The following is a 16,214-nucleotide window of genomic DNA, read 5'->3' as shown; positions in this document are numbered from 1 at the left end:
AGTCTGAGAGGATTTTTTGGAAAGTTTTTGAGAGGGGGGCAAAAATTTTTCGGCGCGTCGCGCTGCGACGCGGGCTCGATATGTTGTTCGGGGGGCCGCCCCGCACGCGTTCCAGGCGTCCCCGGGCCGCTGCGATGCACGGCGTGCCCGCGGGAGGCCGTCCACGTGTCTATAATAATGAATGGGCGTTGTCGGTAGGGTACCGTCAATGGGAAATGCATTGGACGTGGACGCTTATTTTTTTGGACAAATTTTGTCCAATTTTGACCAAATTTGGACCGCTGGCCCTTTCTCCAAGTCCCCTGTCAGAATCCCAGAGCTGGGGGCCCCAAACCCTCCCCGGGGCTACTTCCTTTTCCGAGCGTGCTAGCGTCGCCGCGGCAACGTCAGCCCGCTCGGCACGCCCCCCCGATGCCCCCCGTCCGGCCTGACCCCGATCGGACCGAGAACCGAAAAGTTATGGCCTTAATTGTTAAGTAGGTGAAAGGTCAAATCAATTAAACAGTGCAAGCTGCATTGAATCTGTGATTAGGAGGGGATTCGGAGGGGCAGATTTTTGACGCCCCCCATCTCGGGCCCCGAGGGTCGAAACCACCCCAAATCGCCTGGGGACCTCGGGACGACAGATGCGCACTGGTTGGCGCATTTTTGGCTCGGGGTGCCCCGGGGTGCCCCTTTGCCCCGCATTTTTTTTGGGCTCCAAAGGGCCTCCCGGTGGTAGCAGGAGCCCGTGTCAAGCGATCTGAGGTGGTTCCAGACGTCTGGGACCGAGGGGCCCCGAAATACGCAGGTTCAAAGCTTCGTTTCCCTTACTAAATGCATTGCTCGCGTACGCCTTTTCTCTTCTTCCGACGACCGTTTCTCCGGTTGAGAAGGTCCGGGGGGGCTGGCGTTTGGTAGGCAGCATCGGGGGGGTGGCCCGAACAGGAATCCCAGGTCAAACGGGACCCCGGACCACTTTTGGCCAAAAGTTGCTCGGATCGAGCTGCCGTCGCTAGGGGGCGCTCTCAGCGTTCCCCGGAGGGTGCCCTGCGAACGCCGGCCCGATCGGAGCACTTTTGGGCAAAATGTCACCTCGCGTACACAAATTCCAGTTCGTGGACAGCCGGACCCCTCCCGCCCACAACCGAGGGTCCCGGGCAACAGTTCCAGTTCGTGGACAGAAATTCCAGTTCGCGGACAGAAATTCCAGTTCGTGGACACCCGGACCCCTCCCCGTGGACAACCGAGGGTCCCGGGCAACAGTTCCAGTTCGTGGACAGAAATTCCAGTTCGCGGACAGAAATTCCAGTTCGTGGACACCCGGACCCCTCCCCGTGGACAACCGAGGGTCCCGGGCAACAGTTCCAGTTCGCGGACAGAAATTCCAGTTCGTGGACACCCGGACCCCTCCCCGTGGACAACCGAGGGTCCCGGGCAACAGTTCCAGTTCGTGGACAGAAATTCCAGTTCGCGGACAGAAATTCCAGTTCGCGGACACCCGGACCCCTCCCCGTGGACAACCGAGGGTCCTGGGCTACAGTTCCAGTTCGCGGACAGAAATTCCAGTTCGCGTACACAAATTCCAGTTCGCGGACACCCGGACCCCTCCCCCGTGGACAACCGAGGGTCCTGGGCTACAGTTCCAGTTCGCGGACAGAAATTCCAGTTCGCGTACACAAATTCCAGTTCGCGGACACCCGGACCCCTCCCCCGTGGACAACCGAGGGTCCTGGGCTACAGTTCCAGTTCGCGGACAGAAATTCCAGTTCGCGTACACAAATTCCAGTTCGCGGACACCCGGACCCCTCCCCGCACCTCCCCGGGACCCCTCCCATCAAAAGCCGGGGGTCCCGGGCTACCGTTACAGTTCGCGTACACAAATTCCAGTTCGTGGACACCCGGACCCCTCCCCGGGGCCCCTCCCATCAAAAGCCGGGGGTCTGGGGTCTCGATTACAGGTCGTGTACGCATATTCCACATCGGGGACATGAAATCATTGCACGTGTACACAAATTCCAGTTCGTGGACACCCGGACCCCTCCCCGGGACCCCTCCCATCAAAAGCCGGGGGTCTGGGGTCTCGATTACAGGTCGTGTACGCATATTCCACATCGGGGACATGAAATCATTGCACGTGTACACAAACTCCAGTTCGTGGACACCCTGATCAAAAGCCAGGGGTCTGGGGTCTCCATTACAGGTCGTGTACGCATATTCCACACCGGGGACATGAAATCATTGCACGTGTACACTAATTCCAGTTCGTGGACCCCCTGATCAAAAGCCAGGGGTCTGGGGTCTCCATTACAGGTCGTGTACGCATATTCCACATCGGGGACACGAAATCATTGCTCGTGTACGCGTATTGCAGTTCGAGGACGCTCGGGGGTCTCGGGTCATTGACCGTGGACACAAACTCCAGTCCAGGGACAGGAATCATTGACCGCGTACACAAATTCCAGTTCGCGTCACCGTGGAGCTCTGTCGCCCCCTATTGATCTGTCCACGAGTCAGGGACGTGTCCCGAAAACGCAGAAAAGTGTACACGAGCACGATGACAAATCGATTTGTCTCCGTTCCGTGGACAAACCCGTACACGGCTTGGAAAAGTCCATTCATTTTATAAGGGAAAGTGCCAAAAACGGCCTAAATTCCCTTACCTCCATATAACCACCACACGGACATCCAGTCATCGCTGGATTATACTGCTCATCGTGGTAACCAGTCGTGCACGTTATCTGATCCTGTCGTGTTAAACTGATACTAACCTGTTGACATCTCTCTCCCAAGAACCTGTCCGTACCTCGCCTGCATCCCGGAAAGTCCTGTCTGCCCGCTCCAGCCCGTCCGTTCAGCGAACCCTGCAATCTCCTCTGCACATTCAATAAACTGTTCTTTATCATTCTCCATAAGCTTCACTCCTTGGATCCATACACCACCCCCTGACAACCAGAGGCATACGCCCCCGACAACATAGCTGCTAGGATCGTCAGGACACACAAACTCCTCCACCACGATAAGGTGGTGGCTCATGGAGGATACATCACATGCACAATAACCCATACAAACAGTTGCAATAACTTATACGTGCAATAGTGAACTGGGAATCTGTACCACCTCTACTGTGTGCAATGCTTGTATATATTGTTTTATTTAACTTATCTTATTGTTATTTATTGCATTCTATTTGTGCTTTTCTTGCACCTTGTTGCCTCTGTTTTGCTTTGTACCTGTATATATTGTGTCTTGTGCTTGTCCTGCTTTACTGTTGGTGTTGTATTGCTGCTGGTACCCAAATTTCCCCGAGGACTCTCCAAAGGGATTATTAAAGTATTTCTATTCTATTCTATTCTATTCTATTCTATTCTATTCTAAAAGTATTTCAGTATTTACAAAAATAAACACACAATAGGATAAAATTCCGGAGTATTCTTGGTTCTGGTTGTCTGATGGCAGCAGTTTCATGCTGCAGCTGAAGGCAGTCTCATCCAGAAATTTAGACTTATTCACAGGTAAAAGTCCAGTTTCTCCAGTCAGTACCAAAGATTAATGCTCTTTTTCCCTGTTATATTCAGCACAACTAAGTCATCAGGAAAATGCAGCCAGGTAGATTCATGCAGGAAGCCGAGATGGTGTGATGTGGCCAAGTGTCCAGGAAAAAAGCAAAAGAAATCTCTGGAATTATCCTTTCCATGTCATCTCTGGGAGGTTGGTATCCCTCATCAGCTTGCATGTCCCTTCTAAACAGAAGCTGTGTTGGAAGAAAGGCAAGCTTTTCTTCATAGAGGTTCATGAAGTGTTGCTTATATACATATAAAATCACACACATTTATGGTTTTGTGAACAATTTGAAAGCATAACTTAACATGTGAACATCGAGGTGAATTGGTGACGTGGTCTTGACTGGTCTGGGTGGGTCTTAGTTGGGGGTGGGTAATGTAAGGATTCTTAAATTTAATACCAAATAAACATATGAAGAAAAAAGACAAAGACGCCAGTGGGTGCTCAGTTTAGAGAAACAAAAGGAAAAATTGGGAGAAATGGTTAAAGGATAAAAGGTATACAGATATGTCCTCTCGATGAGTATTGTGACGCCCGCCGGCTTATCAGCCAGCCAGGAGGGAATTGCTGGAGACGCTGACAGTGGAGAACGCCCAGCACCCGCCTCCCCTGATCCCTGATTGGCCGCCTTACCCCTCGTAATGGGGGATGTAACATAGTGGGGGCTCGTCCGGGAGTTTTTTTTTGTAATATTATATATTATTGTATATCACTTTATTAGATAAGTGTGTGTGGCGCGTGGTTTGAGTACCCATCGTGGTGCGAGTGGTTGCTCTTAATGCTGCGTGTTTGTGTGGCTCTTTTCAGGAATGGTAGGTAATTTTGAACTCAGTTTTGTTGGCATTGTAGAGGTAAGGTTAATTGTAAATTTGTGACATGGCTATGCAGCGCGCTCCGTTCGATCTGGATCAGTTCATAGCAGCACAGACTCTGGATTGTCTGGAGGCGTGTCGGAAGGAGGATTTAGCCTTAGTAGCTGACCACTACGACATTCCAAGGCCGAAACAAATGCGGAAAAAGGAGTTAATGTCATTAGTGGTGGCAGGCTTGGTGGAACGGCAGGTGCTTCAGGTGCCTGCAGTTGCTGGGAAATCGGAGGATTCTCCTGATGAGGCTGTTCCCTCCACCAGTGGGGGTGGAGAGGAAGCTGAGCAGAAAACTCAGCTGGATCTGGTTGATATGGAAGAGGATAGTGAGGACGGTGATAGGCCTGCGACACGTGTCACGCTTCCCCGTTTTGAGTCTCTTCCACTCGACAGCAGCTCTGGTGCTTCCCCCGTTGGGGACACGGCACAGGCTTAAGCTGGCCAGACTTTGCATGGAAGCCCAGGAGAAGGCCCAGCAGCGGCAATTCCAGTTTGAGATCAGAAAGCTGGAAATTGAAACCGACAAAGCTGTGCGCTTGCGGCAGGTTGAGCTGGATGCCCAGGCCAAAGCCACCGCGCGGTGGATCTCTGCTGCACCAGGGTCTCAGAGTCCCGCGGCCCCCTATGACATAGCGAAGTTTATTCCTTTTGTTCCGGTGTTTGGTGAGTCAGATGTGGACTGCTATTTTCCGGTGTTTGAGCGCATTGCGCTTGCGCTGCGGTGGCCGAAAGAATGCTGGTCATTATTGGTACAATGCCGGTTGACTGGTAAAGCTCAGGAGGTTGTAGCAGCGCTCCCTCTTGCAGCCAGCCAGAATTATGATATTGTGAAAGCCACAGTTCTGAAAGTGTATGCGCTAGTTCGGGAGGCATACCGACAGAAGTTTCGCGCCCACAAGAAGGAATCTTCTCAAACTTTTCTTGAATATGCGTGAGAGAAGAGCACGGTCTTCAATCGCTGGTGTGCTTCTTGTGATGTGACGACTTTTGAAAAGCTTAGAGAACTCATACTGGTTAAAGAGTTTAAGAACCGCTTACCAGAAGGGTTGGTGGTACACCTTAATGAGCACCGAGTGGACAACATAACTTCTGCGGCCACGTTAGCCGATGAATACGTGCTCACTCACAAAGTGGTGTTTTCGGCTCCAGCCAAACCCACATTTAGAAAAACAACTGATAATGTGAAAGTGAGAAAACCTGACGACAGAAAATGTTTTTACTGTCAGAAGCCTGGTCATTTAATAGGCAACTGTCGAATGTTGGCTCAGAAAGAACAAAACCCAGTTGTACAGAAAGAAGTTGGTTTTATAAAACAAGCTGAATCAGTGGTGAAAAGAGGGAGTAATCACATAGATCCTTGTTTTAAGCCATTTGTAATGGCCAGAAAACTCTCACTGAATGGCAGGAGCAAGGAGGAGAAAAAAGTGCAGGTGTTGCGTGATACTGGAGCATCACAAACCCTCATTTTGGCGAGTGCTTTGCCCTTTTCTGAAGCCTCATCCGAAGGCTATTGTGTTATGCTGAGAGGTGTGGAAATGGGTTATGTTCCCCGTGAAGTGCACTGAGTACATTTGAGTACTGATCTAATCAGCGGAGTTTTCCCCATGGCAGTGTGTGATGAACTTCCCGTTGCTAATGTGACATTGCTTTTAGGGAATGACATTGCAGGTGGACAAGTGATGCCTTCCCTGGAAGTGATCAGCAATCCAGGGGAAATTAATGCCGTAACGGAGGAAGCACCGACTGGTGTGGTAACCAGTGCACAAGCGAGAAAATTACGTAAGAAACTTAACCATCATGATGATGAAAATCATCTCGCTGACAGTTTTCTTGTTCCGACAGATACGGATGAAGCCGTGACAGAACCAGTGGAGGAGAGCAGGGACCCCAACATAAAAGCTCGGAAAGCCCTGATCTCCCCTGCTGTCCCTCTGTTGCCGCTCTCTCGTGATCGGCTGGGGACCGCGCAGGAGGAGGATTCCACACTGCGCCCGTACTACTCAAAGGTGGTGAGTGCTGAGAGTGCTGAGGCGGACACTGTTTCCTTTTACGTGCATGAAGGAATATTAATGAGACGGTGGTGTCCTGTTGTGCTTCCTGGTGCGGACTGGAATGTAGAAACACAGATTGTGATTCCGCAGGCGTATCGGCAACGTGTTTTGCAGTTAGCTCATGATGAACTATGGTCAGGGCATTTAGGCATCCGTAAGACCCATCAGAAGGTTTTGAAGCATTTCTTCTGGCCGGGCATGAAGGCAGATGTAGTGCGATTTATAAACAGCTGTCACCTCTGTCAGGTGGCAGGTAAACCTAATCAGCCAGTTCCTCGAGCTCCATTGCACCCGATTCCGGCGATAGGAGAGCCGTTTGAAAGACTGATAATCGACTGTGTGGGGTCATTGCCAAAAATACGCTCTGGGAATGTTTTCCTGTTGACACTGATGTGTACAGCAACGCGATATCCGGAAGCCATCCCACTACGCCGAATAACTGCTAGATCAGTGACTAAAGCTTTGGTAAAGTTCTTTTCATCATTTGGGCTCCCGCGTGTAATCCAGACCGACCAGGGGACTAATTTCACGTCTAAAGTGTTTGCTCAGGTGCTGCATGAGCTAAACATTTGTCACGTAACCTCTAGTGCATACCACCCGCAGAGCCAGGGAGCTCTGGAGAGGTGGCATCACACATTAAAGGCGATGTTACGTAAATATTGTTGTGCCGACAACAAACATTGGGATGAAGGAGTCCCATACGCATTATTCGCCGCTCGTCAGGCCCAGCAGGAATCTTTAGGGTTCAGTCCTGCCGAGTTAGTTTTCGGGCACAGCCTTCGTGGACCCCTCAAACTCCTCAAGGAGGAGTTGTTGGACCTACGAACGACTCCGAACCCTAACGTTCTAGACTTTGTGACAACCTTCCGCAATCGTCTTATTCACGCTCGTGAATTCGCAGCAGCTACCCTGAAAGAGTCACAAAGTACCATGAAATGCAAGTATGATAAAACAGCTGTCACTAAACATTTTAGAGAAGCAGAGAAGGTTTTGGCGTTGCTCCCTCTCTCCAGTACTGCCCTGTCTGCTCGCTTTTCAGGGCCGTATGTTATTCGCAAGCAGCTAAGTGACACTGATTACATAATAGCGACTCCCGATCGGCAACGGAAGACGAGAGTCTGCCATGTCAACATTCTTAAACCGTACAGGTCCTGTGAAACAGAAGTGGTGAGCGAACAAAACTCTGGTGATATTTCGGATAGTGTTGCCTTAGTGGTAACCGGTTCAACTAAAACGGATGCTGGACTCCCCCCCGTGAGTAGAGGCCGTGTTAACACCTCGTCTGCCAAATTCCCAGATGCTGAAAGCCTTGCCGGCAGTGCTGCAGCATCTGTCTAAAGAACAAAGGGCCGATGTGTTAAGTCTAGTTTCTAACTACTCGGGTTTGTTCAATGACGTGCCAACACAAACCACCATTGTCAAACACGACATTGATGTGCAAGGGGCTGTCCCCATCAAGCAACATCTGTACCGTGCCAATCCAACCAAACGCGCATTAATGAAAAATGAAACTGAGTATTTGTTAAGACACGGTTTGGCGAAGCGCAGTCATAGCGCTTGGAGTTCCCCCTGTTTAGTAGAGATGAAGCCCAATGGATCACCCCGGTTCATCAAGGATTACCGTAAAGTGAACTCGGTAACCGTACCTGACGCGTACCCCCTTCCGCGGGTAGATGATTGTATTGATGCTGTAGGTTCAGCACAATTTGTGAGTAAGTTAGATTTACTGAAGGGTAATTGGCAGGTTCCCCTTACAGACAGGGCATCGGCGATATCTGCCTTCGTGACCCCGGATCAGTTTCTTCAGTACACTGTGATGGCGTTCGGTATGTGCAACGCCCCAGCCACCTTTCAGCGTTTACTTGACACCCTATTTGGAGATGTTCCCCATTGAAGTGCTTATTTAGACGACGTGGTCGTTCATACGGATACCTGGTAGGAACATATGGCTACGCTGACTGACATATTTTCACAGTTACAAGATGTGTCTTTGACCCTGAATTTAGCTAAATGTGAATTTGGAAAAGCCACTGTCACATATTTGGGTCGCCAGGTGGGACAGGGGGAAGTCGCAAAAATAGCAGCTATGGCAGCTTACCCTGTCCCTGACTCTCGTAAAGCATTGCGCAGGTTTTTGGGTGTCACCGGGTATTACCGCTCGTTTTGCAGAAATTACGCCACAGTAATTGATCCGTTAACAACGCTGATGAGTCCCAAACACAAATTCCAGTGGGCTCCAGAATGCCAACATGCGTTCGAAAGTGTAAAGGCTTTATTAGCACACGCTCCTGTGTTAAGGGCGCCGGATTTGGGCTGGCCCTTCAAGTTAGATGTAGATGCTAGTGCTGTGGGGGCGGGTGCCGTGCTTCTGCAGACCGGTCCTGATGGCATTGACCATCCCGTGAGTTACTACTCGAGGAAGTTCAACCGGCACCAGCTCCATTATTCTACCATAGAGAAGGAGACGTTGTCATTGGTGTTGGCGCTTCAGCACTTCGAGGTTTATGTGGGCTCTTCTCCTGTGCCCGTCCGCGTGTTCTCCGATCACAACCCGCTTACCTTCCTGAGTCGCATGTACAATCACAACCAGCGGCGGATGCGCTGGGCACTGATCGTGCAAGAATACAACATTGAGATTCATCACAAAAAGGGAGCAGAGAATCTCTTTGCTGATGCCCTCTCCAGGGTTTAGAGCACATATGTCAAACTGGTCCAGCAAAGGTGTGGCTGCAGGTTTTTGTTCCAACCAAGCAGCAGCACACCAGATTTGACTGATTCAATCAACTGATCTAAGTCTTCAGACAGCTGATTGGTCAAACTGTGTGCTCTTGGCTGGCTGGAACAAAAACCTGCAGCCACACGGCCCTTTGCTGGACCAGTTTGACATGCCTGGTTTAGAGAAATGTGAATATGTGTGATTTAAACTTTGCATTGTGTGAAAAATGGTGTATGCAGGTGGTGAAGACTGACATGTCTAAGAAGTCATGTCTTAAGGGGGGGGGGAGCGTGACGCCCGCCGGCTTATTAGCCAGCCAGGAGAGAGTTGCTGGAGACGCTGACAGTGGAGAACGCCCAGCACCCGCCTCCCCTGATCCCTGATTGGCCGCCTTACCCCTCACTCCCCAAACAAGCTGTCCAATCCGGAGAAGAGGCCTCCTTTAAGACAGCATCATCACCATCATTTGTGGCAGCTGTGGACTGTGGGACACATGCCTGCCAGTTTGAGAAGGATTGTGGATTGTGTGGTTTAGAGACTTTTCTGTGCGAGTTAGAGATTTGGTTTAGTGATAAATACCTTTTTGTATTCTGAGCTTTAGTACCGTCACTGCCTGAAAGAAGGAGGTTTTTGTGTTTAGTTTGTTAGGAGTTTGGTTTTGTTTTGATAGAAGTCTGTCTGAGAGCGGGTGTTTATTTTGTTTGTTAATTAGTCCGCCTGTGAGCGTGTGTAGCCCGTTTTGGAGACATTTTTGGTTTGTGTGTTTCTTTTGTTACGAAGTAGAATTAAGAATAATTGTTAAATACCCGACAGGGACACTTTGAGTTTGTTTGTTTTGTATTATTTGCCGGTTAAGGGTTGTTTGTGTTTTGGAACCCATTTTTGTTAATAAACATTATTGTATTTCATTTACCCTTGGTCCGGCCATTCCTGTGTTATAGTCCTTTTGACCCCTGGACGTAAAGGGGGACGTAACAAGTATTAACATTGTAATGAAACAGGCTAATGTGAATTACTTTATATATATACTACTTACATGTAGAACTAAATTAGTTTCTTGGCACAATGCCTCAAATGCACACTGAAATAATCTCTAATGTTATGTTGTAATGTTATGTTCATTGATACATACATGTCATATTTTAATGTAGATTCAGGGGTACTGAAATATTTCGGAGCACCCTCTGATACTAGCATCTGATACAACATCCACTGTCCTCACCACATATTAGGGATATTTTCTTCTTTCTGTAGAGAATTAAAAGTCTAACCATCGCTAGTAATATTGAAACAGCCACAATGATCCCAACAACTACTTTTGTCAAACTGGAACTTTTTTTCTCCACATTCAGCATCAGATGAAGACGTTCCTGCTTTTATCTGCTGAAGGTTTTTAGATTCACATCTGAAATGACAGAGGGAGATTTTTACAGAAGAATGTAGAAATACAACAGATTCCTGCTGTTCTTAGAGATGAAATGTGTTCATGTCTTACTGTGTGTGTGGCTGACAAGATGAAGATGCTCCATCTGAAAATGTTCCATCTCTGCAGTCGGAGCACTCAGTGTCTGAGGAGGATGTTCCTGCACACATACAATGATACCATCAAGCTGCTTCATTCAGCTGCACAGAAACTTTCATCTAACTGGCCTCTAATGTGAACGTGGAGAAAAACTCACCGCTTGTACTGATGTACTGTCCTGGTTCACAGCTGCTGTGTTTCTGTGCTGCTGCACAGCTGCTCTTTGTAGAGTGGATACAGAAGAATCCCTCTACTGGTTTACACACAGTATCTGATGCTACTGTACACGGCTGCTCCATCTTCAGACCACCACCTGTCAGCACCAGAGGTTACACTTTATTCTGTTATATGATGCAGAACAACATGATTTTATTTAACTTTAAACATTTTAAACGAGGGAAACTCCAACAAAATAACTTATTTAACATGATTTAAAATTACCTTTATATTTCACACAGTTTACATTTGGTTTCCTCGTTGGAGCGAAAAAGTAAAGTATCAAGTAAAATGTACCTAAATCACAGATACGACATGGAGAACATTGTTTAAGTCCATTGGGTTTATCCATATATGATCCAGCTGTGCAGGACAGACATGACGTACTTCTGAACCTTGTGCAGTCACTTTTAACTCGAGTTCCTGTTGGAAAAACAGATATTTAATTCCTGATATTCTTATTTCATTGGAGCTAAATATATAGTATTAAAGTTTTGGTTCACAAGCTCTACTGTCCAACATACAATCATGTTTATTTCTAACTTTATGATTTCAAGTTCAAATGTACAGTTTCTAAAAGCCAGCTGTACATAAGCAGCAGCAGCAGGAGTGTGAGAGCTGGAGCATACATGCACCATCCACAGTGAAAGAGCTGGTTAATGGACTCTTACCAGGGGGACACATGGGACAGCATTCATTCCCTATTTCATACTCAGATGGATGGCAGTTTAGAGTATGGACAGAAAAGGCTCTCATCACAATAACCTGTAAAAGTAAGAAAAGAAAATTCCTCAAAATGACAGAATTACTATTAATGAAGCCAGAATATTCCACATTTTTCATTTTAATTAAAACATCATACGCTGTTTGTGTTTATTATTCTCCTAAAGTTGTTGTTTTTAGGTCTACCGCCCCCGACCCTCATAGACCTTCTTGTTAAAGATGCTCCAGGTTGTCAACAAGGTTGAGGTCAGGAGATGATGGTGGCCACACCATCAGTTTTTCTCCTTTTATACCCACAGCAGCCAAAGATTCTGCAGGTATTCCTGCATCATGGATGGAGCGCTGGCTTTACTGCAGCAGAAATGCTCCTCTGTTCCTACTGTCCGCTGGAAACTGCATGTTTACCAGAGGTCATTCTGACACCCTCACACACCCTAGAGCAGTGGTCTCCAACCCTGGTCCTCCAGGACCACTATCCTGCAGGTCTTAGATGTCTCCCTGCTGCAACACACCCGATTCTAATTAAATGGACTCTGACAAGTTCTGCACAAGTCTGCTAATGACCCATTAATAGTCAGGTGTGCTGAAAACTGAAACTTTTCTTAATCAGAGAGAATCAGAGGAAAAACAAAACTCAGAAGTGTTTGTTAGATTAATGATTCTGTCAAATACACAGTCTGTAATAAATATTTGACTCATCAGAGCAGGAAAAGCTCGGCTTGTATTAATAACATGGTCAGTGAGTGTTGCTGTGAGGAGGTTTATTTACTACAACAGATCTTTTACCAGCACAGATGCAGCCGCCTGAAGTTTTCCTCTTAAAATCATGTTGTAAAGCAGCTGGAAGGTCACGGAGATTTTGGGACGAGATGAATGTAAAATCCAACGTTGCTGGTCGATGTCTGCAAACACACAGAAATGATCAGAGGAAGACGGTCACAGTAAATCTATTTCAGTACCAGTACTTCACTTCAGTGTTATGTTTGGGAAAGTACTTTTACTCTACTACATATGAAATACAATATAGTACTTTTGACTGCCAGTTTTTTATCATCACTACTGATTATTTTTCTTTTTTAAACCCAAAAACAGCCAGTGTTTGTCTTTTTGTGCAGTTTCTGCTTGTTTTGGTTCATGTGACAGTGATGCTGTCGTACGTGAACGTCATGTCCACCAGGCTGAATGCAGAGGAAACATCTCTCAGATCAGGTAGTTCATGAAGAGCTGCTGTACTAGCATCATGTTTATAACAGAGAAAGATAACGTTCTCCATCACTGGTGGTCATCTTAACACCATGTTTGAGCCTTTTTAATGAAGAGTGATTAGTTGTGGTTTAAATATTTGCTGTGCACGTAGCTAAGAAAGAGTGGAGGTTTGTTTTATTCCTGATTTGACTCCCTGTGTGGCTGGTAGAGAGATTCTGATGCTACTTTAGAATAAAATACTTGTTTCCTCAGACCACCGTGTTCTTTATCCAACAGCATTAAGGCTCATTTATACTCGACACAGCAGACAGACAGTTGTGTCGTACGTCACCGCCCTCATACTTCTATGTGTCTTTATGTTTCTATGGGTAATAAGTCAGTTCATCCACAAGGGGGCAGTGCAGAGTTCAGAGTTTATATCCACGTTTTGACCCTGGTTGGTGGCGGTAATGCGTCTCTATAAAGTTGTTTCCAACAGCCCAACACGCCCTAAATACTCACATATAGTCTTTCTTAAGAAGTGTGTAAATTCTGCATAGTCGCTCTCCGTGGTGCTGAAACTTGTAAGCCTGCATGTGTATGTTGTAAGATGATGTTTTGTTTTTGTTTTTTTTAACCTGTCCTGTCCAGCATCAAAGCAAGCAAAATGATAATCTGGTTCCTGTATTGTAAAATGATGTTATTACGAGCTTTATTATTTTGGTTTAAAGGGCCCGGTCATTTGCCCGCCCCGGCCCGGCTAGAAGCTAGTGCTTCTATGTGTCTTTATGTTTCTATGGGTAATAAGTCAGTTCATCCACAAGGGGGCAGTGTCAAGTTAAGAGTTCATGTCCACGTTTTGACCCTGGTTGACGGCGGTAATGCGTCTCTATAAACAGCCTAACACGCCCTAAATACTCACATATAGTCTTTCTTAAAAAGTGTGTAAATTCTACAGATGTTGTCCTTGTCTTCATTCTTCTTCTGCTTTTTATTCCCTTCCTCTTCCTCTTCTTCTTCTCTGGTTTGTTCTTTCCCAGCATTAAAGTAAAAGGTCTTCAGAACAAAATAAAACCTTTGGCCTTGTATTTACTGTTGTAGGTAATGAACTTGTGTACTTTGTTCACCATTAGAAATTATACACAAACCAGCAGAGGTTCTATTACTGAAAGTAAAAGTAAAATAATCTGGTTTACAGTCAGATTTCTGAGAGCAGTTTAAAGTGAAAACATGCAGCAGCAGCTTTTTACCTTTGACTTGCTTTCTTTAGAAAATCATTCAGCCATGAAGGTTGTAACTAACTGACCTGTTCACAGTTCACATTCATTTCACACAATCTGCTTCTTTTCATTCTAGTTTCCTACATCATCAACAGACTGTAAGACATGAGTTTAAGTTGTGTTAGTTCTTGTTACCATACATTATTTTAACAAGTCTGACCTCTGGAAAACCCCTTATCAAGTCAGGTTTGTTATCATGGAGAAAAAAACCTGCTGAGCAGATTTTTATGTTGCAACACGACAGATCACAAGACTGGAGAATTATCTGGAAAACCAGGTCATTAAATACATGAACTGAAAGTTTTACAAAGCTGAACAGGCTGAAATTGAGAGAGCTCTCCCATTTTAAAAACACATAAACTAAATCAGGTCAAACACACACACACACACACACACGTCTGACATTTTATCTCAAACAAAAGACTCGTTGTAATTTAACACCAGGACAGCAGAGCTCTGGGTATTTGCTGTTTATACCGTATTATGTAGGGCTGTAAAGGTACGTCATAACGTACGTTACTTTTAATGGAACAAATAAAAACATAAAACTGTTTAACTTTGGTGTAGACAGGAACATGTTTAATGATGTTTAAAATGAAACCAGAAACAAAAAAGAAAACTTTTCTTTTACTGCTGTAAAGATGAAGTAACATGATTAGTTACAAATGTGATGTTTGGTTAATAAAATAATAGTTTGAATGAACAACATTTTCACATAAAGTCTGTATTTAAGCATTTTACATGTTTTATTTACAGTAATTGTTTTCCTTAAAGGCTAAACTTGTCAGAAAATATTAATAATAGGACATATGTCCCTGTGTCCACTCAGAGACATGAACACTATGACACACTTTTCTCCAGTCAGTTCTAAAAACCTGGATGAGATCATCGGCCATCTGGAAACCACCACTTGCTGTCTTGACGCCCTGCCAACCGGGTTTTTAAGAATGTTTCAGGATGCATGGCCTTAGATATCTTCCAGGTTGTAAACACGTCTCAGCTTTCAGGCGTCTTCCCTCAAACCTAAAAACAGCCGTCATCAAGCCACTACTGAAAAAGAAAAACCTGGACTCGTCCCTCATGAGCAGCTACAGGCCGATATCAAATCTCCCCTTTCTTAGTCAGATTCTAGAAAAAGCTGTCTTCCAGCAGCTACACAACTTCCTGACACTAAATAACTGTTCTGATGTCTAAACTGGGCTGGACTTTCTGGCTCTGTAATTAACTGGTTTGAGTCCTGTTTAAAAGACAGGGACTACTTTTAAACACATTCACACACAGATGGTGGAAGCTGCCATGCAAGGCGTTCAACCACAACCCATCAGAAGCAATTTGGGGTTCGGTGTCTTGCTCAGGGACACCTCGATTTTTAATTTGTTTTCCCCAGTGTATTATATAAATTTCTAATATAATATGAAGCAATTCAAAAGATTTGGCTCCCAAAATATGTGTTATTTGCTTTTCTTTGGAGACACTGGGTCATATGGTCAGTTAATTTAAAAGTTAGAGAAAACCAGTCATTTGTTGACTGTCCCTAACACCAGTGCTGGACGCTCCAGGGCAAATAATCTAACGTTTAACATTCATGTTTAAAAAGAAATAAAAAAGCACAGCTGCTGTTGATAAAACAACCAGTTCTCATCTTGATCATAATGTGTTAACCTTTCTGGAACTGAACATGTACGAACAAACAGAATAAATATGTCGGTACTTACTGTTGATAGTTTAAACGATGTTCCACTATGTTAGATTTCTGCGTCACGTTCAAGTCGACTCAGAAACATGAAGGACTGCAAGAAAAATACTAAATAAATCAAACATTTTTCAGACGAGCAACATAAGTTCCGATCCAGTCAATAAGAAGAAGTGAAAGAATTAAGTCTGTTCACCAACGATCCACCCACAGGAAGAACATGCCTCTCGTTACATTTACTGATGCCAAAGGTCATAAAACTATCAGTCGTGTGTGTGTGTGTGTGTGTGTGTGTGTGTGTGTGTGTGTGTGTGTGTGTGTGTGTGTATCAACTGTACAACATATTACAAAACATGCTAAAAGAATCTGGTTGTAGTTTTGTAAATAGTGACCCTGCAAGATTCACAGTGTTTGTAACA

At 45.8% G+C, this 16,214-nt stretch overlaps 1 protein-coding gene across 3 annotated transcripts in view; it reads right to left on the bottom strand.

Moving 5' to 3' along the window:
• LOC121651190 (tumor necrosis factor receptor superfamily member 14-like) overlaps positions 1–15,965 on the bottom strand; it is a 57,573-nt gene extending 41,608 nt beyond the window's left edge. The window contains exons 1-7 of one of the 3 annotated variants that reach the window (XM_042003174.1): positions 15,818–15,965; positions 12,424–12,539; positions 11,586–11,679; positions 11,212–11,337; positions 10,856–11,011; positions 10,672–10,759; positions 10,180–10,581 (exon numbers count right to left, since the gene is read on the bottom strand). In XM_042003174.1, the coding sequence (XP_041859108.1) occupies positions 10,443–10,581; positions 10,672–10,759; positions 10,856–11,011; positions 11,212–11,337; positions 11,586–11,679; positions 12,424–12,465 (645 nt within the window). In that variant the 5' untranslated portion in view covers positions 12,466–12,539; positions 15,818–15,965 and the 3' untranslated portion in view covers positions 10,180–10,442. Of the gene's footprint in view, positions 1–10,179; positions 10,582–10,671; positions 10,760–10,855; positions 11,012–11,211; positions 11,338–11,585; positions 11,680–12,423; positions 12,540–15,817 lie in introns of those variants that run through there. The other 2 variants (XM_042003171.1, XM_042003172.1) reach the window with 2 other exon arrangements.
• Positions 15,966–16,214: the final 249 nt, after the last annotated feature.

The sequence above is a fragment of the Melanotaenia boesemani genome, chromosome 13 (assembly GCF_017639745.1).
Source record: "Melanotaenia boesemani isolate fMelBoe1 chromosome 13, fMelBoe1.pri, whole genome shotgun sequence".
Classification (NCBI taxonomy): domain Eukaryota; kingdom Metazoa; phylum Chordata; class Actinopteri; order Atheriniformes; family Melanotaeniidae; genus Melanotaenia; species Melanotaenia boesemani.
Note: the sequence above shows the minus strand (reverse complement) of the source record. Positions and strands in the feature narration are given on the sequence as shown.